We start from the raw sequence: 24405 nt of genomic DNA on the forward strand, positions 1-24405 counted from the left end.
ATCTTTGTGAATGTACCACATGTTGCTGAAAAGGTGTATTCTATTTTGATCCTATTTATTTTTCTACACATATCTATTAACTCTAATTTTTCTAAGATTTCATTCACATCTCTTATCTCTTATTTATTTTTTGGTTTGATTTATCTAGATCTGATAGAGGAAGGTTCAGGTCTCCCACTAATATAGTTTTACTATTTCCTCCTTCAACTCCACTAATTTCTCTTTTAGAAATTTGGATGCTATATTATTTGGTGCATACATGTTGGGTACTGATATTTCCTCATTGTCAATACTGCCTTTTATCAGGATGAAATTATTTTCACTATCCCTTTTAATCAGATCTATTTTTGCTTTGGCTTTGTCAGATGTCATGATTGTCTTGCTTTCTTTTTTTCAGTTGAAGCTCAATATATTTTGCTCTAGCCTTTGACCCTTACCCTGTGTGTGTCTACTGGTATGTTTCTTGCAGATAACATGGTAGGATTTTTGTTTCTAATCCACTCTGCTATTTGTTTTCATTTTATGGATGAGTTCCTTCCATTCATATTCAGTGTTATGATTGCCATTTGTATTCCCCAACATTTTGATATCCTCTCCTAGTTCTGCCCTTTCTTCTTGCATTATATAATTTTAAACCAGTGGTTTGCTTTTAATCAGTCCTCCCAATCCCCACCCTTATTATACTTCCCTTTCCTCCCCCTCACTATTTTTTTAGGGTCTATTAAATTCCCTCTTTCCCTCCCTTTTTGTACTCCCTGCAGTTTTTCCCTTCTCACTTTTCCTTTAGGATAAGATAGAATTTCAGACCCCAATAGATCTAGATGCTTTTCCCTCTCAGAACCGATTTCGCTGAGAATAAGGTTTAAGTATTACCTATTAGCACTCTCTTCCTCTCCTTCTTAAAATAGTATTCTTCCCCTCTCCTTCTCATGCGCCTCTTTGTGTGATATAGATTATCCAATTTATCATATTCCTTCAAGTTTCTCTTGGTGCCATCTTCACTTTTCCCTTTTTTGTATATCATCTTAAACCACTTATTACCCCAATCTCTACCTATGAATGATTCTTCCAATTCCTAAAATAGTAAATTTAAATTTTGACTTACAAATAACATTTTCCCATATATGAATATATAAACAAATTGAAGCCCTTAAAGAAGAAAATATAAATTAAAAATTTTTTTTCCTTTCTCATCTCTTTCTTATTTACCTTTTCAGGTTTCTCTTAATTTTTATGTTTGGATATCAAACTTTCCACTTGGTTCTGGTCTTTTCTTTACAAACACTTGGAAATCTTCTTGTTGAATGCCCATACTTTCCCCTGGAAGTAGGTGATCCTTGGTTGAAGGCCCAATTCTCTTTCCTTTCTGAATATCATGTTCCAAGCCTTGCATTCCTTTAGTGTGGAAGCTGCCAGATCTTGTGTAATCCTGATTGGTGCTTCTTGATATCTGAATTGTCTCTTTTTGGCTTCTTGTAAAATTTTCTCCTTAGCTTGGAAGTTCTTGAATTTGGCCATTACTTTCCTGGGAGTTGTCTTTTGAGGATTTAGTGTAGAGGATGTTCTATGAACTCTTTCAATATCTCTTTTGCCCTCTTAGAGCAGTTTTCTTGGATAATTTCTTGTACTGTGATGTCAAGATTTCTGTTTATTTCTGGGTTTTCAGGTAGACCAATTATTCTCAAATTGCCTCTTCTAGACTGGTTTTCCTAGTCAGTCATCTTGTCAGTAAGATATTTCATGTTTCTATTTTGTCAGTCTTTTGACTTTGCTTTATTAATTCTTGCTGTTTTGCAAGATCATTGGTTTCCAATTGCCCAATTCTGGTCTTGAAGGTCTGGTTTTTCTGCTATAATCTTTTGATTTTCCTTTTTGGTTTGGTCTATCCTGCTTTTCATGGCTTCCAGCTGTTTAATTTTGGTCTCCAATTGGGAGTTCCTGTCTTTTAAACTGTTATTTTCTTTTTGAACTGTTTCCCACTTTTCTTGCCAAAACCCTTCCATCTCTCATAAGCTCCAATTTAAATTCTTCAAGAGCTTGTGACAAATTTCCATTTTGGGGGGGAAGGTTTAGATGTGTTTGTTTGTTTGTCATCTTCTGCTGTTTCCTTTGTAGTCTGGATTTTTTCTCCATAAAAATTGTCCAGGGTCAATGCCTTTTTGTTCTTCTTGGCATTTGGAAGTTGTATTTTCTGGGCATTGCTTGCCATCACTTTGCTGGTTTTTCCTTCCCTTTCCAGTCAAAAGTCTGAGTGAGGAAGGGCCAGGCTCTCTGTGTATGGAGAGGAGGAGCCCAGTTTTTGCCTGAGGCCACCTCATGGTTTCTCTTGTGTGCTGCCCCTCTCTGTACTATCTCCTGCTCTAGGTTCGCACTTTTCAGCCTGCTGGGGTCTCAAGTCTAACTGCTCTCAGATGTAGGTCCCTGGTGGTGTTAGTTGCCAAGGACCTAGAGGTGCCCCTCACTCGCTTGCTGGCTCTGACTGGCTCCATAGGTGGGGTGGGAATAGGGGTGGGTTGATCAGCTCACGTTTTGGTGGAAGTTATTTCACCCCCTTATAGTGTGGAAATGCCCAAATTCCATGTACCATCAAAGCTGCGCCCTACTGTGGAGTCCCTTCATTCATAAGAATTTGTTTTTTGTTGTTGGTGGTGGTGGTGTGGTGTGTTTTTGTGTTTTTTTTAGACAGTCTATATTTGTAGTTGGTGAGAAGAGGAAGAGTCCTGCTTCTACACTGCAGCCATGTTAATCTGGAAGTAGCCCATGTGTCGGTCCAAAGGGAAGCAGTCGGAGGTTTCAAGCCGGACCTCCTCTGAGGCCAGTTTCAAAGGCCAAGACCTATCAGAATTCTTAAGTCTTTGTAGATTAGTTTTTCTTTACAGTGTTGAATCCTTTTATTAAATGATTCTTCTGGTCTGCTTCATTGTGTCAGTTCATATTGAATCTTTTTTCATTTCTTAAAGCACAGTAATGTTCCTTTGCTTTTACATACCACAGTTTGTTCAGGCATTTCCCAATTGTATAAAAGGCATTCCAAGGCACATGCCTTTGATTCTGGTTCTTTTCATTTTTTTCTCTTAATCTTACCTTCAAAAATTGTTTCTTTTTAAATAGCATTTCTATAGCATCTACTATATGCCAATTACTTTACAAATCTCATTTGATTCTCCTAATAACCTTGGAAAGTAGATGCTATTATTGTTCCCATTTTATATTTCAGGAAACAGAGACAAACAAGTCAAATGAGTTGGCTAAAGTCACAAAGCTAATAAGTGTCTGAGGATAGATTTGAATTCAGATTTTCTCAATTTCTGGGTTCAGTACTGTCATCTATACCACCTAGCTATGTATAGGTGGAAGTTTTCTTGTGACTCAATTGACTCTCTAGTGTTATCTTCTCTCTTAACTCTTCCTGATAAGAGTGTGGGCCTGGGATCTGGTAGACCTAAATTCAAATTCAGCCTCAGTTCCTCATCTGTAAAATGAGCTGGAGAAGGAAATGTCAAACCATTCTAGTATGTAGTATAGAGATAGCTCTTAATTTAGATAAATGAACATATTACCCAAATCCAACTTTAAGAATTCTTAAATCTATATTCCAAAAAAATCATCTTTGTTAATTGTAGAGTGCTGTGCACTTTCTTGCTCTCCCTCCCTCTGTTTCCCTTCCCTCTATGCTCTATGCACCAGTCCTTTTACTTCCCTACCAAAAAAAACAACAAATAAACAAACCGTTGAGTGAAAGTAGAATAGATCTGCCCACTTTTTTCTCTTGGGGGGGAAAAAAAGACTTACAACCCAACAAAACACTATAAATTTTCAGCATAAAGTTTAAAGTCATGAAAATGAGCAAAGAAGGAAAAAGAACCTGCCTGTATAAAGTTAGTTTGGTGACAGGGAAGATCAGAACAAATTCAGATGAGGACAACAGTGTCAGAAGAGCTACAGTCAAAAGCCTTGAGGGAAATTAATAATGAATTGTATTATTAGTTATAATTATAGGGATGTGAAATCATTATCTCCTTAATCTCCTATAGTCAAACTGAAATAGCCTGCTTCCAAGCTAATGTTGCTCCCACCCCCATCACCTTCTATCAAATGGACTGAGACCTTGTAGTCTTTTGTTAAGACCTTGTGGAAGGATTGAAGGTTTGATGAGCCTTGGTGAACTCTGATCTATTTGAAAGTAAGCTGAGGGGCCAGCTTGGGTGGTTCAGTGGATTGAGAGCTAGACCTACAGACAGGAGGTCCTAGGTACAAATTTGGCCCCAGATACTTCCTAGCTAGCTGTGTGACCCTGCACAAGTCATTTAACCCACATTGCCTAGTCCTTACCCTTTTGCTTTGAAACCAGTATTTAGTCTCAATTCTAAAAGAAAGTAGGGGTTAAAAAAAAAAGTAAGCTGAACCTCATTTCAGAACAAGTAAGTTAAGCCATCAATGAAGTTCCCTTAAGATAAAAGCTCCCAGGGCCAAATGGATTCACAAGTGAATTCTCCCAAATATTTAAAGAGCAATTAATTCCGATACTATGTAAACTATTTGGAAAAATAGCCAAGGAAAGAATTGTACCCACATTCCTTATGACACAAATATGGTCCTGATACCTAAACCAAGAAGAGAAAAAACAGAAAGAAAATTATAGACCAATCTCCCCAATGAATACCAATGCAAAATTTTAATAAAAATACAAGCAACAAGATGATAGGAATATATCACAAGGATCATAAACTATGAAGAGGTAGTTTTATATCAGGAATGAATAGATGGTTCAGCATTAGGAAAACCATCAGTATAATTGACTGTATTAATAACAAAACCCTATGATTTTCTCAAAAGATACAGAAAAGGCTTTTGACAAAATTCAACACTATTATAAACACTGGAGAAAATTGGAATAAATGGAACATTCCTCAGAATGATGAATAGCATCTAACTCAAACTATCAGCAAACATCTGCAATGGAGATAAAGTAGAAGCCTTCCCAATAAGATCTGGGATGGAGCAAGAATGCCATTATCACAACCTACTATTCAGTATTGTACTAGAAATGGTTATGGTTATGGCTATAGTTTAAAAAAGAAGAAGAAATTAAAGGAATGAGAATAGAAAAATGAAATAAAACTATTACTTTGCAGATGATTGGATGGTGTACTTGGAGAATCAACCAAAAAAATTATTGAAATAATTAAACAACTTTAGCAAAATTGTAGGATATAAACCCACAGTGAATCATCAGCATTGTCTCTATATTACCAATAAAGTCCATCAGCAAGAGATAGAAACATTAATCCCATTTAAAATAACTATGGACAACATAAAATAAATCTGCCAAAACAAAGCCAGGAACTATATGATCACAATTGCAAAACACTTCACACAAAATAGTCAGATTTGAATAATTGGAAAAACATTTAATTTGCTCATGGATAGGCTGAGACAATAAATGACAGTTCTATGTAAATTAGTTTACTCATTCAGTCTCGTACCAAACTACCCAGAAGAACAAAAGAATATCAAGGAAATTAATGAAAAAATATGAAAGAAGATAGGTTACCGTGCCAGATCTCAAATTTTTATTTTTTTTTAAACCCTTGTCTTCTGTCTTAGAATTAGTACAATGTCTGGGATAAGGGCTAGGCAGTGGGGGTTTAAGTGACTTGCCCAGAGTCACACAGCTAGGAAAAATCTGATGCCAGATTATTATTTTTTTAAACATTATTTTATTTGGTCATTTCCAAGCATTATTCATTGGAGACAAAGATCATTTTCTTCCCCCTGCCCTCCCCCAACCTCTCCCATAGCTGACTCACAATTCCACTGGGTATCACATGTGTTCTTGATTCGTACCCATTTCCATGTTGTTGGTATTTGCATTAGAGTGTTCATTTAGAGTCTCTCCTCAGACGTGTCCCCTCAAACCCTGTAGTCAAGCAGTTGCTTTTCCTCGGTGTTTTTACTCCCACAGTTTGTCCTCTGCTTGTGGATAGTGTTTTTTCTCCTAGATCCCTGCAGATTGTTCAGGGACATTGCATTGACACTAATGGAGAAGACCATTACATTCAATTGTACCACAGTGTATCAGTCTCTGTGTACAGTGTTTTCCTGGTTTCCTCCTTTCGCTCTGGTGATGCCAGATTTGAATCCAGGACCTCCTGTCTCTGGGCCTGGCTCTCAAATTCTCTGAAGGATCTAATCTCCCCCCACCCCAATCCCTCCCCACATTGTATTATAAAGTGGCAACCATCAAAACAATTTGATACTGAATAATATGGAATAGATTAGTAATAGTAATGATAATAGTATTATTAATAGTAATAGTGATTGAATACATTAGGCACTTAATGCATGGTAGTAAATGACCATAGAAATCTAGTTTTTGATATCCAAAGACCTAAACTTTTGGAAGAAGGGCTCATTGTTTGATAAAAACTGCTGGGAAAAATGGAAAACCGTATGGCAGAAAATAGACATAGGCCAATACTGAATACCAAATGCCAATGTAAAGTCAAAATGGATACATAATTTAGAAATAAAGGTTGGAACCATGAACAAAATGAAAGGATCACTGATTAGTTTACCTGACAAATCTATAGAGAATATTATGAAATGTAAAAAGATAACTGCCTACATTAAAAAGATTTTACACAAGTAAAACCAGTGCAACCAAAATTAAGGGATACAGCAAACTGGAAAACATATTTATAGCAAGTATCTCTGACAAAGGTCTCATTTCTCAACTATATAGAGAACTGAGTCAAATTTATAAGAATACAAAACGTTCCCCAATTGACAAATGGTCAAAGGATATAAGCAGATAGTTTTCAGATGAAGAAATTAAAACTATCCTTAGTCATATAAAAAACTCCAAATCACTCTAGAAAAATGCAAATTAAAACAACTCTGAGGTAACATTATTCTCACACCTATTAGAACTTAGGAAAATGATAAATGTTGGAGGGGATCTGAAGAAATTGGGACATTAATACACTGTTGGTAGAATTGAGTTAATGAAATATTCTGGAGAGCAATTTGGAACCATGCCCAAAAAACCATAAAACTGCATACTCTTTGACCCAGAAATACCACTATTAGGTCTTTATTCCAAAGAGATCAAAGATAGGGGGAAAGGACCTAGTGTTTCTAGCAGCTCTTTTTGGGGTAGCAAAGAATTAGAAACTGAAGGGATCCCCATCATTTGTGTAAGGCTCAGCACCAGGGTTGGCCAGCCCTGTGTGACCTTACTTGGGGTAACGAAAAGTGAAGAGTAACGAATGGACGCTATATGAAAATGCATAACGACAAAATTTATTGGATTCAGACAAAGCATATATAGGTTAAGACCACAGGACGATATGACGTTACAGCCCAGCAACATCAGGAACCAGTAATTGGACAGCTTCATAGGAATTCATGACGTTACCTGCCAGGCACAAGGAGGAACCGAGGGGATTCCAAAAAAGGGCAGAGAAACAAGTCTCTCACAATTTCCCACAGTGTTTTATCAAACCTCCCTCTGTTGACTATTCCAACCTTGCAGTTTCTCACAATCATTATCAAACCTCCCTCTACTGACTATTCCAACCTTGAGCATGCAGCTGGGCTGGTCGTACACAGTTCAACCCACAACCTTGACTATGCAGCCCAAGCAGGGGGAAGAGGAGGGCTTTAACCCTTATGGCTCTGCCTCGACTACAATTTGGAATGGCTGAACAAGCTGTGGTATGTAATTGTATACTATTGTGTTATAGGAAATGATGAATAGAATGATCACAGAAAAACTTATATGAAATGACATAGTGAAGTGAGCAGAACCCAGGAGAACTTTGTTCATAGTAGCAGCAATTATGATGATAAACTGAATGACTTAACTATTATCAGCAATGTAAGGATCTAAGACATCTCCAAGGGAATAATGATGAAAAAGGCTATTCACTGCTATAGAAGCAATTAATAGAGTCTGAATGCAAATTGAAGCATATTCTTGATTGTATTTCCTCCATGAATTTTTCTCTAGTGTAAAAGATATATGGGGGGCAGCTAGGTGGCAGCATAGGGTTGAGAGCTAGACCTAGGGACAGGAAGTCCTAGGTTCAAATTTGGCCTCAGACACTTCCTAGCTGTATGACCCTGGGCAAATCACTTAACCCCATTACCTAGCCCATACCACTCTTCTGTTTTGGAACCAGTACATAGATGGAAGATAAGCGTTTAAAAAGAAAAAGATATATGTCTCCTTTCACATGATGAAAATGCCTTTTTATATAATTTGCCATCTTAAGGATATTAAGGGATAGACGGAAGGAAGAGAGCATGGATTGCAAAATATCAGAAAACAATTGAAAAATTGTACCATCGTGTAATCTGGAGAAAAGATACAAAACTTAAAATGAAAAAAGCAAGCAAACAAGATGGGCCAGCTACATGGCTAGGGGAAAAGGGTGTTTTGGTGTCTTCCTTATTTAGGCAAAGACCTATCTCCCTTATGGAGAAGTAATGAGGGAGGAATTGAGTCCTCTAAATTTACCTCAGAGGTGTTTTGGGGAGGCTCTGAATAATGAGCTCCTAAATTGTACATATAGTTCTACATGAAGGAATTTCTTTGTCTTTTGGTTTTCTTTTCTTTTTTTTGCAAATTTTTTACATTATTTATTTTTATTTTGGTCAATTTCAAACATTATTCCTTGGTTACAAAAATCATTTTCTATTCCTCCCTCCCCTCCCCCCATCCCTCCCATAGCTGATGTGCAGTTCCACTGGGTATCACATGTGTTCTTGATCAGAACCCATTGTCATGTTGTTGGTATTTGCACACTGGGATGTTCATTTAGATTTTATATCCCCAATCATATACCCTCCGACCCATGTCATTAAGCAACAATTTTTCAGTTGTTTTCTGATATTTTGTAATCCATGCTCTCTTCCTTCCGTCTATCCCTTCCTTAAGATCCTTAGTGGTTTTACTCCCACAGTTTTTCCTCTGAATGTGGATAGTGTTTTTTCTCCTATAACCCATCTTTTGATTTTCAAGAGAATCAAAGACCACCAATTTATTGGCTAAATGTTAGCCTTAATCAATAAATTGATATTCTTATCCCAAATCCAGCCTCTTAAATATTTTAATTGTAATAGTCGTCAAAGAAAAATTGGTGTCAGAAAAAATAGAAGTTAGAATTTCTGGAAGAACTCAAAGGATTTTAAAAATTAAGAGAAATAGAGGGGAAAATGGGGAAAGAAATGAAAGTGATACAAGAGAATCATGAAAAGAGTCAAGAACTTGGCAAAGAAAAAGCACACAAAAAATAGAAAAATGTAAAAAATATTCACTGAAAAAAACTTCTTAAAAAGCAGAATTGGACTGCCTTATGTCTATCAGATTGACCAATATGGCAGTAAAAGAAAGTGTTCACAAGTTGGAAGGGCACTAATGTATTATTGATGGAGTTTTGAACTGATCCAGCCATTCTGGAGGGCAATTTGGAAGTATACCCAAAGAATTATAAAACTATGCATACCTTTTGATCTGGTAATGCCACTACTAGACCTGCATCCCAAAGAAATAAAATAGGGAAAAGGACCCACTTACACAAAAATATTTCTGGCTGCTCTTTTTGTGGTGGCAAAGAATTAGAAATTGAGGGGATGTACATCAATTGAAATGGTTGAACAAATTGTGGTACATATTGGTAATGGAATTCTATTGTGCTATAAGAAATGATAAGATGATTTCAGAAAAAGATAGATCTGTGGGAATTGATGCAGAACAAAATAAGCAGAACTAGGAACATTATACACAAATGACAACAATATTGGATGATGATTATTTCTGAAAACTTGGCTATTCTCAGCAATGCAATTATCTGGGACAAAACTGAAAAACTCATGATGGGGAATGTATCTACTTCCAGAGAAAGGACAGTTGAAGTTGTCTTTCACAGTAGTGTATTTTTGGTTTTATTTTGGGATTTTGGTTATGCATGACTTTGCTCTTAAAATAGTGACTAATATGGAAGTTGTGTTTTGTATGATGATAAAAAAAAAAGAATGGGGAAAAAAATAAATGCTTAATAAGTGTCTGTGGTTTAGTTAGGGTGTGTGTGTGCAGAATTGGTCAAATGAAAAAGGAGCTATCAAAGTTCACTCAAGAAATAATTCCTTAATATTAGAATAGGGCAAGTGGAAGCTAATGACTCCATGAGACATCAAGAAACAAGCAAAATCAAAAGAATGAAAAAATAGAAGAAAATCAGAAACATCTCATTGTGTAAAAACAACTGACCTTTAAAATAGATCTAGGAGTGTTTATGGATTAATGAATTAATGAAAGCCATGATTTTAAAAAACAAAGAACCTAGACATTCTATTTCAAGAAGATTATTAAGAAAAACCTGAGATGCTAAACCGAGAAGGAAAATAAGAAATTGAAAGAACCCACTAATAACTGTCTAAAAGATTCCAAAATAAAAATTCTCAGGAATATTGTTTCCCAGTTCCAGAACTTCCAGGTCAAAGAGAAAATATTGCAAACATCCAGAAAGAAATGATTTGCATATTGTGGAGCCACAAAATTTAGCAGAATAAATCTTAAGATTTAGGAACTGATTGTAGTGTAATAGTAAAATTAGGACTTTGATCCTTAAATTTTAAGAAAATTTATTAGAATTACTTGGATAGATAAAAGATGAGAAATAGGTAGAAAGTTAAAGTAGCCTAATCTATCTCCTATTGGTCAAGTTCAGCGGGACCTCCAGCAGCAGCTTCCTTGGCAGGATACCAAGAGTCAGAGAGTGAGCACTTATTGGTTTGCCCCTTTTATCCACTCTACCAAATCTGGTTCAAGTTTAGATTCAAGTAGCCCATGCTGGGACACAGGAACAGTCACAGGCAGGACAACATCCCATGCTCGACCTCAGGAGAGGTGTGCAAATTCCCTACACAGTAGGACTTGGAATATGACATGATTTGGAATGTGGCAAAATAGCTAGGATTACAACCAAGAATCGCTTACCTATTTGTGGATAGGAGAGAAATTTATATATAAACAAGAGAGAGCATTGTGATATCTAAAATGGATAATTTTGATTACGTTTATTTAAAAGGTTTTATACAGATAAAACTAATGTAGTTAAAATTGGAAGGAAAACAGAATATTGGAAGGAATTTTTTATAGATTGTTTCTCAGATAGTGGTATTATCTAATACATAGAGAACTTCCAAATTTATAAGAATAAGAGCCATTCTCCAATTGATAAGTGATCAAAAGATGGATGATTTGGGGGTGAAGAAATCAAAGCTACATATAGGTATATGAAAAAATAACTGATTAGAGAAATTCAAATCAAAAGAATACTGAGATAAGATTGGGTAAAATGATAAAAAGGCAAAATGACAATTGTTGGGATGTGGGGACATTAATGGGGACATTAATACACCATTGGTGGGACTAAATCTAACTATTTTGGAGAGCAGTTTGGAATTGCATCCAGAGATTTGTAAAATGGTATATATGGTATAAAAAAAGTTTTAAAAATAAGTTTATACTGTATATCATACAGTTGTAAAACTATATGTAGAACTTGGATCTAGCAAGTTGGATTATTTTCTCAGGGAGATAAGGGAAAAAGGAAAAGATATGTTCCAAACTATTTATAGTAGATTTCTTTATGGTGGTAGAAAAGCTAGAAATTGAGAAAATTAACATCAGTTGGGAAATGGCTGAACAAGTTATGGAATATGATTGTGATGGAATACTATTACACAGTAAGAAATAATGAGGATCTACATGAAAGCAATAAAGAATGAAATGAATAGAACCAAGAGAACATTATATACAGCTACAGAATTAATATTTGAAGAATGAGTTGCAAATCTCCATCTCCAGAGGAAGAACGGATAAATAGGAACACAAAAAACATGATTTATATCTGCATATTTTTGTTGAGTAATATACATACATACATACATACATACACACACACACACACATAAACACACATTTTTGTTAGATGCTGCAGGAAGTGAGTGAGTGAGATACCTGGAAATGTTAATGTTACCAACAAATAAATTAATAATTTTTAAGAGAGAAAAAAAATCACATACTCAGAAAAATTGAGTTTACTCCTTTGGGAAAAACATTTAATGAGAGATCTTTAAAACATTTCTGATGAAAAAAAAACCCAGAGCCAAATAGAAAATTTGATTTTCAAATGCAAGGCTCAAGAGAAACATAAAAAGATAAACAAGAAAGAAAAATCATTAGGTATTCAGTTAAACTGTTTACATCCTACATGGGAAGATGATGTTTATAATTCTTATGAACTTTATTGTTACTGGGGGAAATTTATATAAATGCTTGTATCAATAAAATAGAGAAAGAATATTAATTAATTGAGTATACAATTAAAAATCTAGAATAAGAACACATTAAAAATTCCTCAAAGGCCAGATTGAAATTCCTGAAAATCAAAGGAAAGATAAATGCAATTGAAAGTAAGAAGGTCTTTGAATTATAAGACAAGGAGATGGTTTTATGGGGAGAAAAAAAGAGGGAGAGGGATAAACCATTGGTTATTTGTTTAAAAGTCAGAAAGAAAACCCAAATTACCACTATCAAAAATAAAAAGGTTAAATTCACTACCATTGAAGAAATTAGAGCAATTAGAAGCTATTTTGCCCAATTATATGCAAATCTCATAGTTCAAGTGAAATGGATGAATATTTACCAATATATGTTGTCCAGGTTAATAGAAGAGGAAATAAATTGCTTAAATAACCCCATCATAGAAAAAGGATTCGAACAAGCCATAAATGAGCTCCCTAAGAAAAATCCCAATTTTTTAAAATTTAAATTTATCAAATATTTAAGAGAGCAATTAGTTGCAATACTATATAAACTATTTGGAAAAATTGGCAAAGAATGTGTCCTACCAAATTTCTTTTATGGCAGAAATGTGTGACTATGATAACCTAAACCAGAAAGAACAAAACCAGAAGATTATAGACCAATTTCTTTAATGAATATTGATGTAAAATTTTTAAATAAAATACTAGCAATAACAACAAAACATTATAAACATCATACTCTATACCCAAGTGGAATTTATACCAGGAAGACAGGACTGTTTCAACATTAGGAAAACTATCAGCATAATTGGCCATATAAATTAAAAAAAATGAACAAAACCAACAGATGCAAAAAAAGTTTTTGATATAGCATTCAATATATTAAAAAAGAGAATACATGAGATTTTCCTTAGATAATAACTAGTATCTATCTAAAACTAAAAGCAAGTAATGGGGACAAGCTGGAAATCTTCCCAATAAGATCAGAGGTTGAAGCGCTATTATTCAGTATTGTGTTAGAAATGCTAGCTATAACAATAAGAAAAAGAAATTAAAGGAATTAAAATAGGCAGCAAGGAAACAAAACTATCTTTGCAGATATGATTATATATTTGGAAAATCCTAGAGGATCAACTAAACTAGTTGGAAGTAATTAACATTAGCAAAGTTATAGGATATAAAATAACCTGTGATTACATGTCACCAGCATTGCAATATTTTGCCAACAAAGTCCAGCAGCAAGAAATAAATTATATTTAAAATAACTATAGACAATATAAAATACTTGGGAATCTATCTGCCAAGCCAAACCAAAGAACTATGAACACAATTTCAAAACATTTTTCATTCTAATAAAATGATGTCTGAACAATTGGAAAATGATAATTGTTCATGGGTAAGCCAAGTCAATATATTAAAAATGACAATTCTACCTAAATTAATTAAAGTCATTAAACTACCAAAAATTATTTTGTAGACAAATGTGTGTGATAAAAATTAATCCAGAAGAACCAAAGGTCAAGACTTACCAAGACAATAAAAATGTGAAGGAAGGTCACCTAGCAATACTAGATCTTAAACTGTATTATAAAAAAACAATAATCAAAACAACCTGATATGAGTGGTGAGTCAGATTGGATATATAATGCACAGTAAGTAATAACCATAATAATGTTTGATAAATGCAAAGACTGCCAGCTTTGGGGACAAGAATTCATTATTTGACAATGCTGAGAACTGAAAAGCAATTTAGCAGGAATTAGATATACAACGCTTTATATCATATATGAAGATGAGGTCAAGGTATGTGATTTAGACATAATGGGTGATTCCCTAAAGAAAATTAGGGGAGCATGGAATAGTTGACCTGTCAGATCTATGAGTAAGGGAAGAATTTATGACCAAACAAGAGTTTGAAAGCAGTAAGAGTTGTAAAATGGGTAATTTTGATTACATCAAATTTAAAAAAATTTTTATAAACAATGCCAATGGGTGAGAAAACTGAGGGGAAACTTTTTTAAAGCAAGTTTCTCTGATAAAGGTCTCATTTCTCAAAGGTATAAGAGAACTGAGTCAAATTTATAAGAACATGAATCATTCCCCAACTGATGAAGGGTCAAAAAATTTGAACAGGAAGAAATCAGAGGAAGAAATCAAAGTTGTCTAAAAACATATGAAGAAATCATTATTGATTTGAGAAATTCAAATTAAAACAACTCTGAGGTACCATCTTATAATTATCAGATTTATTAACATGACAGAAAAGGAAAAGGACAAAAAGTTGGAGGGGGTATGGGGAAAATTAGGATACTAATACAACTGGGTGGAGTTATGAATTGATACAACCATTCTGGAGAGCAATTTGGAACTGTGGCCAAAGAGCTATAAAACCCTTTGACCTAGCATATATCACTACTAGGTCTGTATCCCAAGGAGATGAAGAGAAAGAGATCTATATGTACATAATAATTTGTAGTAATTCTTTTTATGTTGGCAATGAATTTGAAGTAGAGGCAATGCCTGCCATCAGGTGAGAAATGGCTGAGCAAGATGTGGTATATGATTGTTGTGGTGGAACACTGTTGTGCTATAAGGAATGATTAGCAGGAGGATTTCAGAAAAACCGTGAAAAACTTAAATGAACTGATTTGCAAAGTGAAATGAGCAGAACTGGAAGAAACACTGTATATAGTAATAGCAACATATTGTATGATGATAAACCATGAATGACTTTGCTCTTCTTGGCAGTACAATGATCCAAGACAATTATGAAGGACTCTTGATGTAAAATGCTATCCACCTCCAGAGAGAACTGGTAGCTTGAATACAGATTGAAGAATATTTTTTAAAAATATTTTTTCTTGTTTTTTTCTTTGTGCTTTCTTTCACATGACTAATATGCAGATATGTTTTGTATGACTACACATGTATAACCTGTAATTGCTTGCCCATTCAAGGAGATAGGAGTAAAGAGAGAAAGAAAATTTGGAATTCAAAATTGGGGGGGGGCAAATGTTAAAAAATTGTTTTTACATATAAGTGGAGGGAAAATAGTAAAATCTGTTTTTTTTTTTTTTAAACTTTTTAGTTCTCAATTTTGAGTAATGTTTCCTGATTCCTATAATTCTTGTCTTATGAGGACCTTGGCTTATTTTGCACTATTAGATTTAATGACATGGTTATTTTTCAGTTTTTTATTTTTTTAAAACCCTTACCTTCTTCCTTAGAATTAATATTGTCTATTGGTCCCAAGGCAGAAGAGTAGTATGGGTTAGGCATTGGGTGTTAAGTGACTTGCCCAGAGTCAACGCTGCTAGAAAGTAGATTTTTACCCAGGACCTCCTGTCTCCAGATCTGACTCTCAATCACCTAGCTGCCCCTAACAAATAATATTTTTAAAGACCAAAGGAAGAAAAAGGAGGAAACAAATCAGTATAACCAATCAACACATTGAAAAAGTCCGAAATGTTCAGTATACTATACTTGTCCACCCTTCCATCTCTGCAAAGGCCTGTGCTTGTTCATTATAATTTTATAACTCATTTTTGGTTCCTTATGTTATAGTCATGTGTATATTTCTTAGCTCTGCTTTCTTCCCCATGCATCAGTTCATGCAGATCTTTCCATGCTTCTCTGTATTCCTAAAATCCATAATTTCTTATAGGACAGTAATAATTCATTACATTCATATACTGCAATTTATTTAACCATTACCCATCTGATTTGGCATTCTCTTTATTTTCAGTTTAGTCTCACAAAAAGTGCTGTTATAAATGTTTTTGTGTACAGGGATTTTATTCTTCTCAGTTGTCTCTGTGGTGTATGGTCCCTGTAGTGAAATTTCTGGGTCAGGCTATGACCATTTTAGTCATTTTGTTTGCATAATTATAAATTTTTTTCATAATAGTTGTACTTATTTACAAGTTTACAACAATTCTGTACTGTGTGGGTCTTCCCATACCTTCTCCTACATTCATGTCTTTTGTCATCTTTGCCTATTATTTAATGTGTGAGGTGAACCCTTAAGGTTTTGATTTGCATTTTTTAAATTAATGTTTGTTTGATGACTTCATATCCTTTGACCATTGTAAGATTTAAATCAATATCCAATAACTCCCAAGTATTATATTTTATAAAGTTTGTTAGTAATCACTTGAAGTAGAAAGAAAAAGTAAAAGAAATAGAAGTTCAAACCTAATTATCTAACAGAAAGTAAACCCACGTGTATAGATTCTTCCTGCCTGGCATAAAGTTTGCTTTCCCAGCCCTGATCAGAGGAAAAGAGCGGGAGGGGTGGAGCTATGCAAAACTTACATCCTCCAGACATTAGCACACAATGTGAGAGGGAACATGGTAAGCCGGGGTTAAATTACTTGGTAATCACATACATGATAAACATTTACTAAGTTTGAAGCCTGGTCATCTTGACTAATGCAATATCCCTGGGAAAAGCACTGTATTTTGGAAAGCCCAAGTTTCTGTTTATTACAGGCATGTTACTTGATCCATATAGGACTTACCTTTTGAAATAAAGTGATGGGAGGAGGGGGACAGTGTAGCTGTTGGCTTTTTTTCCTTTTCTTTTGCTTCAACAAATCAAATAGTGTATAGTCCCAGAAAGGTATTGCTGTTGCGAATGACGAAATTTCCCTAGAAGACAAGATCAGTAGAGTTATGATTCTCACCTTCTCGAATGGGGTTGGAAGGGAAGGAAACCTTTTGGCAAACGATAAGGAAAAAAAAATTCTACAACTCTTAAACCTGCCTCTCCACCCCCCACCCTCCCAAGAAGTCTGTTCTCCCAGAGGCTTAGTGCAGTCCTCATAGTAGGCACTTAAATTCTTAATGATTTGTTGATTGACTTTCAAAGAATTGACTTCATACAAATTAGAAAATCTATTTCTTATTAGCTCTAGTTATGATTGTCCACTAATATAAAGTTACTGACTACTGCGGTTATTTTCTTCAGGATTATTTTTTATAATTGCAGCAGTTAAAGTAGAATTTTAAATTTATATTGAGTCATTGATTGCCAAACACTGTGGGTTCTCCAACTCTTCAGACAATCCACAAGTTAGTATCTTTATTTAGAGAGTGTATGCATGTGTGTACACACATACACATATACTTGCTTCTGGCATCCTAATTCGCTAAAAATTCTACTTCACAAGTAAAACTAAATGGGTAGGGATGCAAGATGATCTGTTATGATCCTGTTTAGCTCTAAATATAGCAGTAGTATAATGTAGTTCCATGCAATTTAAAAATAATAAGTAGAAGGTATCTTGGCAAAACTTCTGTCAGTGGTTGCTTTCATTCCCTCATTAGTAATTTTTTCCCAAACCTTTACCTTCCATCTTAGAATCAATATCAATACTGTGTATTGGTTCTAAGGCAGAAGAGTGGTAAGGGCTGGGCAATGGGGGTTAAGTGACTTGCCCAGGGTCACATAGCTAGGAAGTATCTGAGTTCAAATTTGAATTCAGGACCTCATGTCTCTGGGCCTGGCTCTCAATCCATTGAACTACCCAGATACCTCCTCATAAATAATTAGAAAACAAAACAAAACCTTCACAAGCATTTAATCTATATGCTAAAGTGATTTCTAAAAACTTCTGAGGAGGGAAAATCCATATCTGCCAAAGTGGAGCCAGTAGTACTCTTGGAATCAGGAAAGATTTCAATTCGTGGCTGATATTTACTAGCTTCATAATATTTTGAGGTCCTATGTATTTTATTTTGTTTATTTAAAAACATCCTTTGAAGAAGGGTTCACTAGACTACCAAGGGGACCTATGAACACCACCCCCACCACCCCTATCCCCAGGCAGAAAAAATGTTAAGAGGAAGAAAATATACTTAATTAGCAATCCTTTGTAGTCAGGGTTGTTTGGTTGTTTTGATAAGAGAGTTCTGAGATCTTTCAGAGATGTTTCTTCCATTTTTTTCCTTTTTTTGTCAGAGACCTCTTGTCTTCTTAGATGTACATATTTCTTGGTAGAAATGCAAACTAGAATAGCCTCTTGGTGTTGGTACAGGAAAGGTGATTAGATTTTTAAGGGGACAGAATAACACTGATATTTTGCTTAATGAGTTCAGCTTAATATACTGCATATTAACTGCCTTATTATGAACAAGGCATCGGAGACACAAAAGTGAACAAAACACAGTCCCTAGATCCAAGAAACTTATTGTCTAATATGAGAGATAGGGCAGGATCATATTAAATTTTAATCTGTATTATAGTAATCATAGGAGGTGTACAAATAATCTGAGAGATCTGATGAAAGAAATATTGAAGGATAGACTTGAAAGAGTATTATGCCAGTTCATAAAGATAGTAGTTAAGCTAATACTTAAGGATTGAATTTCAGGAGATAGAGGGGGGAAGGAATTCATTTGAAGCACAGGAGATGTGAGAACTATGGATTTTGAAGTAGAAGAGGGCATAGCTTCTGGTTAAGAGATAGCTGGTTGTCTGGTTTGTTGAGATATCAGATATGGGGGGGGGAGGGTGAGAGGAAATGCTGAAAAGGAGATTGAAGTCAGACTGTTGAGCCTTAAATTCCAGTTTAAGGAATTTTCACTTTTTTTCAAAAGACATTGGAAACTAATGAAAGTTTTTGAGCCAGAAGAGGGATACAATCAGAGCAGTGTATTAGGAAGTGTGACAAACCCGTTGTAGAAAGGAGAAATCAGTTAAGTGATGATTCTGGTGATCTAATTAATGAAGGCCTCATTAGAGTAGGGGAAAGTTTGAGGATAAAGGAGGAGGGGGGAGAGGTGGGGATGTATGTTATAAGAGTTGGATACAAGAGGGTCAGGGATCATGTTTTAAATAAATTAATGAAACCAGCAGGTGATTTTGTTGCTAGCCTTCGAAGTTAATATGCGGTTTTTAAAAAGGCAATTAATTGACAAATAACAAGTTTGGAATTACATGTACATTAGCTGTTTTGTTTTTTTAATTTTCATTTTTTATTTTGTTCTTATTGTTGAATGCCTGCACCTGTAACTGAAAACAAAATTTAATTTATTTTGAATTGTCCCACCAAGGCTTCCAAATCTGAGTGAGGTTTGGTGGTACCCTTAATTAAAATAGGTCATCCAGAAGGAGGTGCAGGTTTTAGGAGAGGAGATTATGACTTAAATTTTAGTAGCACTGAAATAATGTTGGCTACAAAAGTAGCCAGATAATTAGGGAATTACTGCCCTCAAAAAAGCTCATGTCCAATAAACAAAAAGATCCCGGCTTTTTGGACAAATCTGGATTATTTGACAAAAACTGTTGGGAAAATTGGAAAATAGTATGGAAAGAATTAGGTTTAGATCAACATCTCACACTCTCTACCAAGATAAATTCAGAATATGGGGTAAATGACTTAAATGTAAAGAGGATTAGACAAAACCAATGCAATCAAAATTAGAAGGGAAGCAACTATCAATAATCTCATGAAAAAGTGTTCTAAATCCCTCCTGATTAGAGAAATGAAAATCAAAACAACTCTGAGGTACCACCTTATACCTAGCAGATGTGTCAATATGACAGTAAAGGAAAATAATAAATAGAGGGGATGTGGCAAAATTGGGACACTAATGCATTGCTGGTGGAGTTGTAAATTGATCTAACCATTCTGGAAGGCAATTTGGAATTATGCCCAAAGGACTTTAAAAGAATGCATACCCTTTGATCCAGCAATACCCACTACTAGATTTATACTCCAAAGAGATTTAAAAAAGTGTTTGTACAAAAATATTTAAACTGCACTCTTTGTGGTGGCAAAAATTTGGAAAATGAAGGGGTGTCCCATTTGCTGAACAAATTGTGGTATTTGATGGTAATGGAATACTATTGTGCCATATAAGGAATGATGAACTGAAGGATTTCTATGTGAACTGAAAAGACCTCCATGAACTGATGCGGAGTGTACACAGAAATTGAAACACTGTGGCACGATGAAATGTTTTTTGGACTTTCCTCCTAATAGCAATGCACTGGTCCAGGACAATCCTGAGAGACTTATGAGGAAGAATTCTATCCACCTTGAGAGAAAGAACTGTGGGAGTAGAAATGCAGAAGTAAAACATAATTTATCCCTTGTGTTATATGGGTTTGTGGAAACAGCATAAGATTGGGGGCTTCTATTCCAGCAAGGCTGTGGAATGCCCGATGCACCCCAGTTTGCAAGGTCTCTGGGAAAGCATAGCTTAGAAATTACCAGACACATAACTTGCTCCCTAACATGAGAAAAACATACTGAATGTCCAGCCAAGGGGAAAAAATACAGAAGTTCTGCGAAAAGAACGTAGCGTATTCTATTACAAAACTGGGTCATACGTTGACATGTTGAATTGACAATGTTACCTGTGATTTATTATCCTATTGAAAACACTGCTTAGAGCCACTAAGGTAATCTACATCCATTATTCCTGCAAAAGGCTTACCTTATCCCTTAGCCTACAGCATTTCCTCTATAAATTGTACACTCTAAAACAATAAATGTTGTCACTGGCCAGCAAGAGGATATCTGAATGTCTGATCTGTCGTCTGGCACAGTTTGAACATCCTATAATCCCAGAAATAAATTTTCTCATCCTAGTTCAATGACCCATGAATAATTTGTTGAGCAGAACTTGACAGGGTTTTTTGGTTTTAAAAGATTACTCTATTACAAAAATAAATAATATGGAATTAGGTATTGAGCAATAATACATGTATAACCCAGGGGAATTGCTTATTCCTCCAGGAGGTGGGAGGGAAGAAAGGAGGAAGAAACATGTAGCCATGGGAAATAATTAAAAATAAAGAAAATTTTAAAATAAAGGAAAAAAATTATAGAATTGTAGAAATAGTGTTAAAATTTACTACTTTTAATCACAAGTTAGGAATGGCATTTAAATCACACTAATCATTTGAAGTAATATTTCTGCTCCAAATGGCTGAATGCGTGACTCATCTATTTATCATGCCAAAAATGAGTTTGTTTCCTTTTACTGTTACTGTTTTATTCCTTTTATGAAATGATCTTAGTTTCTTTTGATAAATGTAGTAACACTTTTGGCTTTTTTCTATCAAGGAATTGCTAACTATCTATTCAAAAGTAGTGTTAACTTTTTACTTACTTTTACTTACTTACATTATATATATTTATAATGTAAGAAAACCCACCTTACCCTCCCCCAAATTAGAGACTATATATATATTTTTTCCCCTAAAAATAAACATCCTTTTCTTGCCTTTACTTTTAGGGTATCTAAGTGGTAGAATTTTATTTATTTGTTTTTTTGATTTGTGTCCTTACATTTTCTGTCACTTTATAAGAATCAGTGATAAAAATAATTTGCACTCTCCAAATCAATTAATTTTTGTCTTTTTTTTTCCCTTAGAGCCGTAGGTAAAACTTGCCTACTGATCAGTTATACGACCAATGCCTTTCCTGGAGAATACATCCCTACTGTGTAAGTACTCTTAATTAAAACTTTTAAATTAACTACTCTGTGACATTGAAAATATTTTGAATTTCACTATAAATCAAGAAGCTCATTTCCTTCTTCACTACACAATTTTATTGATGTCAAACTATGAAGGGGATGGAGCCAAGATGTTGGAGTAAAGGCAGGAAATCACCCGAGCTCTCCCAAATTCTACTCCAAACATCAAAATAACACCTCAAAACGAATTCTGAAATAGTAGAACCAATAAAGGGACAAGATGAAACAATTTTCCTACTCAATACAACTTAGAAGATTGACGGGAAAGGTCTTTTTCTCCGGTATAAGAATGGACTGTAACTGTAGACCACACCCTGGCAAACCAACTTCAGACCTTGTGGAGGTGGAGGGTGGAGACTGAATTGGTGGAGGCAACTTCTGGAGCTCTCAGCCCACAGACAGTAAGAGGGTCTGACAACTAGTTAGGAGATTACATTCTATTTCTAAATGCTTACATCCGTAAAATAAAGAACAGATCAATGAATTGGACATGCAACTAACAGCTAGAAAAAGAACAAATTAAAAATCCCCACTTCACAATACCATATTGGGATCCTGAAACTAAAAGGAGAGATAAATAAATTTGAAAATAAAGACCATTGAAAAGGACCTATTTTATGAAAAAATAAGTAAAATAGGTAAACTATTGGTTAGTATGATTAGAAAAAAGGAAAGAAAACTGAAATTATCAAAGGTGAAATCACAACCATTGAAGAAGAAATTAAAGCAATTATTGGGAATTATTTTGTCCAACTACATGTCAATAAATGTAACAATTTTAAGTGATATATGCATTTTTAGAAAATTTATAAACTGTCCAGATTAACAAGAGGAAACAATATTTAAACCCATCATAGAAAAAGAAATTAAACAAACCATCAAAGAAGGGAAAGGGCTTCAAGGCTAGATGAATTCACAAGTGAATTCTACTAAGCATTCAAAGAACAATTAACCCCCTATTTGGGAAAATAGAGAAAGAAAGAATTCTTCTAAATTCCTTTATGACACAGATATGATACTGTTAATATACAAAAAATGGAGAGAATTTATGAGATGTGAAAAGAATAATTTTGAGTACATTAAGTTGAAACGGTTTTGCCCCCAAGTAAAACAAATTTTGCCAAGATTAGAAGGAAAGCAGAAAATTTAGATTACCTTTCAGAAAGAAATTTCATATCAGGAAATGTATAGAGTGGGGCAGCTGGGTGGCTCAGTGGATTGAGAACCAGTGCTAGCCAACAGCTAGGTGTTCAAATCTGGCCTCCGACACATCCTAGCTGTGTGACCCTGGCAAGTCATTTAACACCCATTGCCTAGTCCTTACCACTCTTTTGCCTTGGAACTAATATTGATGCTAAGATGGAAGATAATGGTTTTTAAAAAACAAACCAAACTATATAGAGAACTTTGTCAAATTTGAGAATAAAAGCAATTCCCCAGTTGATAAATGGACAAATGATGAACAGTTTTTGAATGAAGAAGTCAAAGCCATATATAGGTACGTGAACAGATGTTCTAATCACTACTGATTAGGAGATGCAAACCAAAACAATTCTGAGGTATCATCTCACACCTATTAGGTTGGCTAAAATGACAGAAAAGAAAAATGACAAATGTTGGAAGGGATAGAAAAGTGGGGTCATTGATTGAATTATGAAACTATGACTTGATTGAACCATTTTGGAGAACAATTTGGAATTATGCCCAGAGAGCTATAAAACTGTTTAGACCCAGCATTACCATTGCTGCTGTTTTCCCCAAGGAGATAAGGTAAAAGGAGAAGAACCTACATGTTCCAAAATATTTATAGTTGTTCTCTTTGTGGTGGCAAAGAACTGCAAGTCAAAGGGATGTCCTTTGATTGGAGAATGACTAAACAAATTGTGATAGAATAGTACTGTGCTATAAGAAATGATAATCAGATTAATTTTTTCAAAACTTGAAAAGAACTACATGAGGTAATGAAAAGTGAAATGAGTAGAACCAAGAGAGCATTTTATACAGCTATAGATTTAATATTTGAAGAATAACTTGTGAATGTTTACCTCCAGAATGAACTGAGAAATAGAAACATAAAAAATATTAGGTATTTGTTTGCTGGATGATGCCTTCTGTGGTTTGGGAAGAGGGGAGGAGAGAGGTTGAAAAATTAAAGAAATGTTGATCTTTTAAAAAGATAATGTAATATTAATATCTAAACCATGAAGAGGAAAATAAAGAAAATTAGACCAATCTAATGAATTTGTTGCAAAAATTTTAAATAAAATAATAGCAAGGAGATTACAACAGCATTTTACAAGGATCATATACCTTGATCAGGTAAGTTTTATACCAAGAATGCAGTAATGATTCAGTATTAGGAAAATTATTAGTTTATTAGACCATATCAATAACAAAATCATATAATTATCTCAATAGATCAAGAAAAGGCCTTTGAAGTGTTAAAGGGCATCTATTTAAAACCTTTAGCAAGCATTATTTGTAGTGGAGATAAATAGAATCCTACCCAGTAAGATCAGGGGTGAAGCAAGGATGCTCATTATCAACACTACTATTTAATATTATACTAGAAAC

The 24405-nt window shown here is 34.6% G+C and overlaps 2 protein-coding genes across 11 annotated transcripts in view; one reads left to right on the forward strand and one right to left on the reverse strand.

Annotated features, from left to right (window-relative positions):
* Positions 1 to 24405, reverse strand: part of LOC103102040 (small integral membrane protein 10-like protein 2A) — a 154098-nt gene that overhangs the window by 107956 nt on the left and 21737 nt on the right. For all 6 annotated transcript variants that reach the window (XR_008913352.1, XR_008913351.1, XM_056804357.1 and 3 more), the window contains one exon: positions 16860 to 16989. The gene's annotated coding sequence lies outside the window, so the exon portion shown is untranslated. The remainder of the gene's footprint in view (positions 1 to 16859; positions 16990 to 24405) is intronic.
* The window catches only part of RAC1 (Rac family small GTPase 1), a 57893-nt gene that overhangs the window by 13822 nt on the left and 19666 nt on the right, over positions 1 to 24405 (forward strand). For all 5 annotated transcript variants that reach the window (XM_056804364.1, XM_056804362.1, XM_056804365.1 and 2 more), the window contains one exon: positions 21727 to 21798. In XM_056804364.1, the coding sequence (XP_056660342.1) occupies positions 21727 to 21798 (72 nt within the window). The remainder of the gene's footprint in view (positions 1 to 21726; positions 21799 to 24405) is intronic.

Source organism: Monodelphis domestica, chromosome 7 (assembly GCF_027887165.1).
Source record: "Monodelphis domestica isolate mMonDom1 chromosome 7, mMonDom1.pri, whole genome shotgun sequence".
NCBI classification, from domain to species: Eukaryota; Metazoa; Chordata; class Mammalia; order Didelphimorphia; family Didelphidae; genus Monodelphis; species Monodelphis domestica.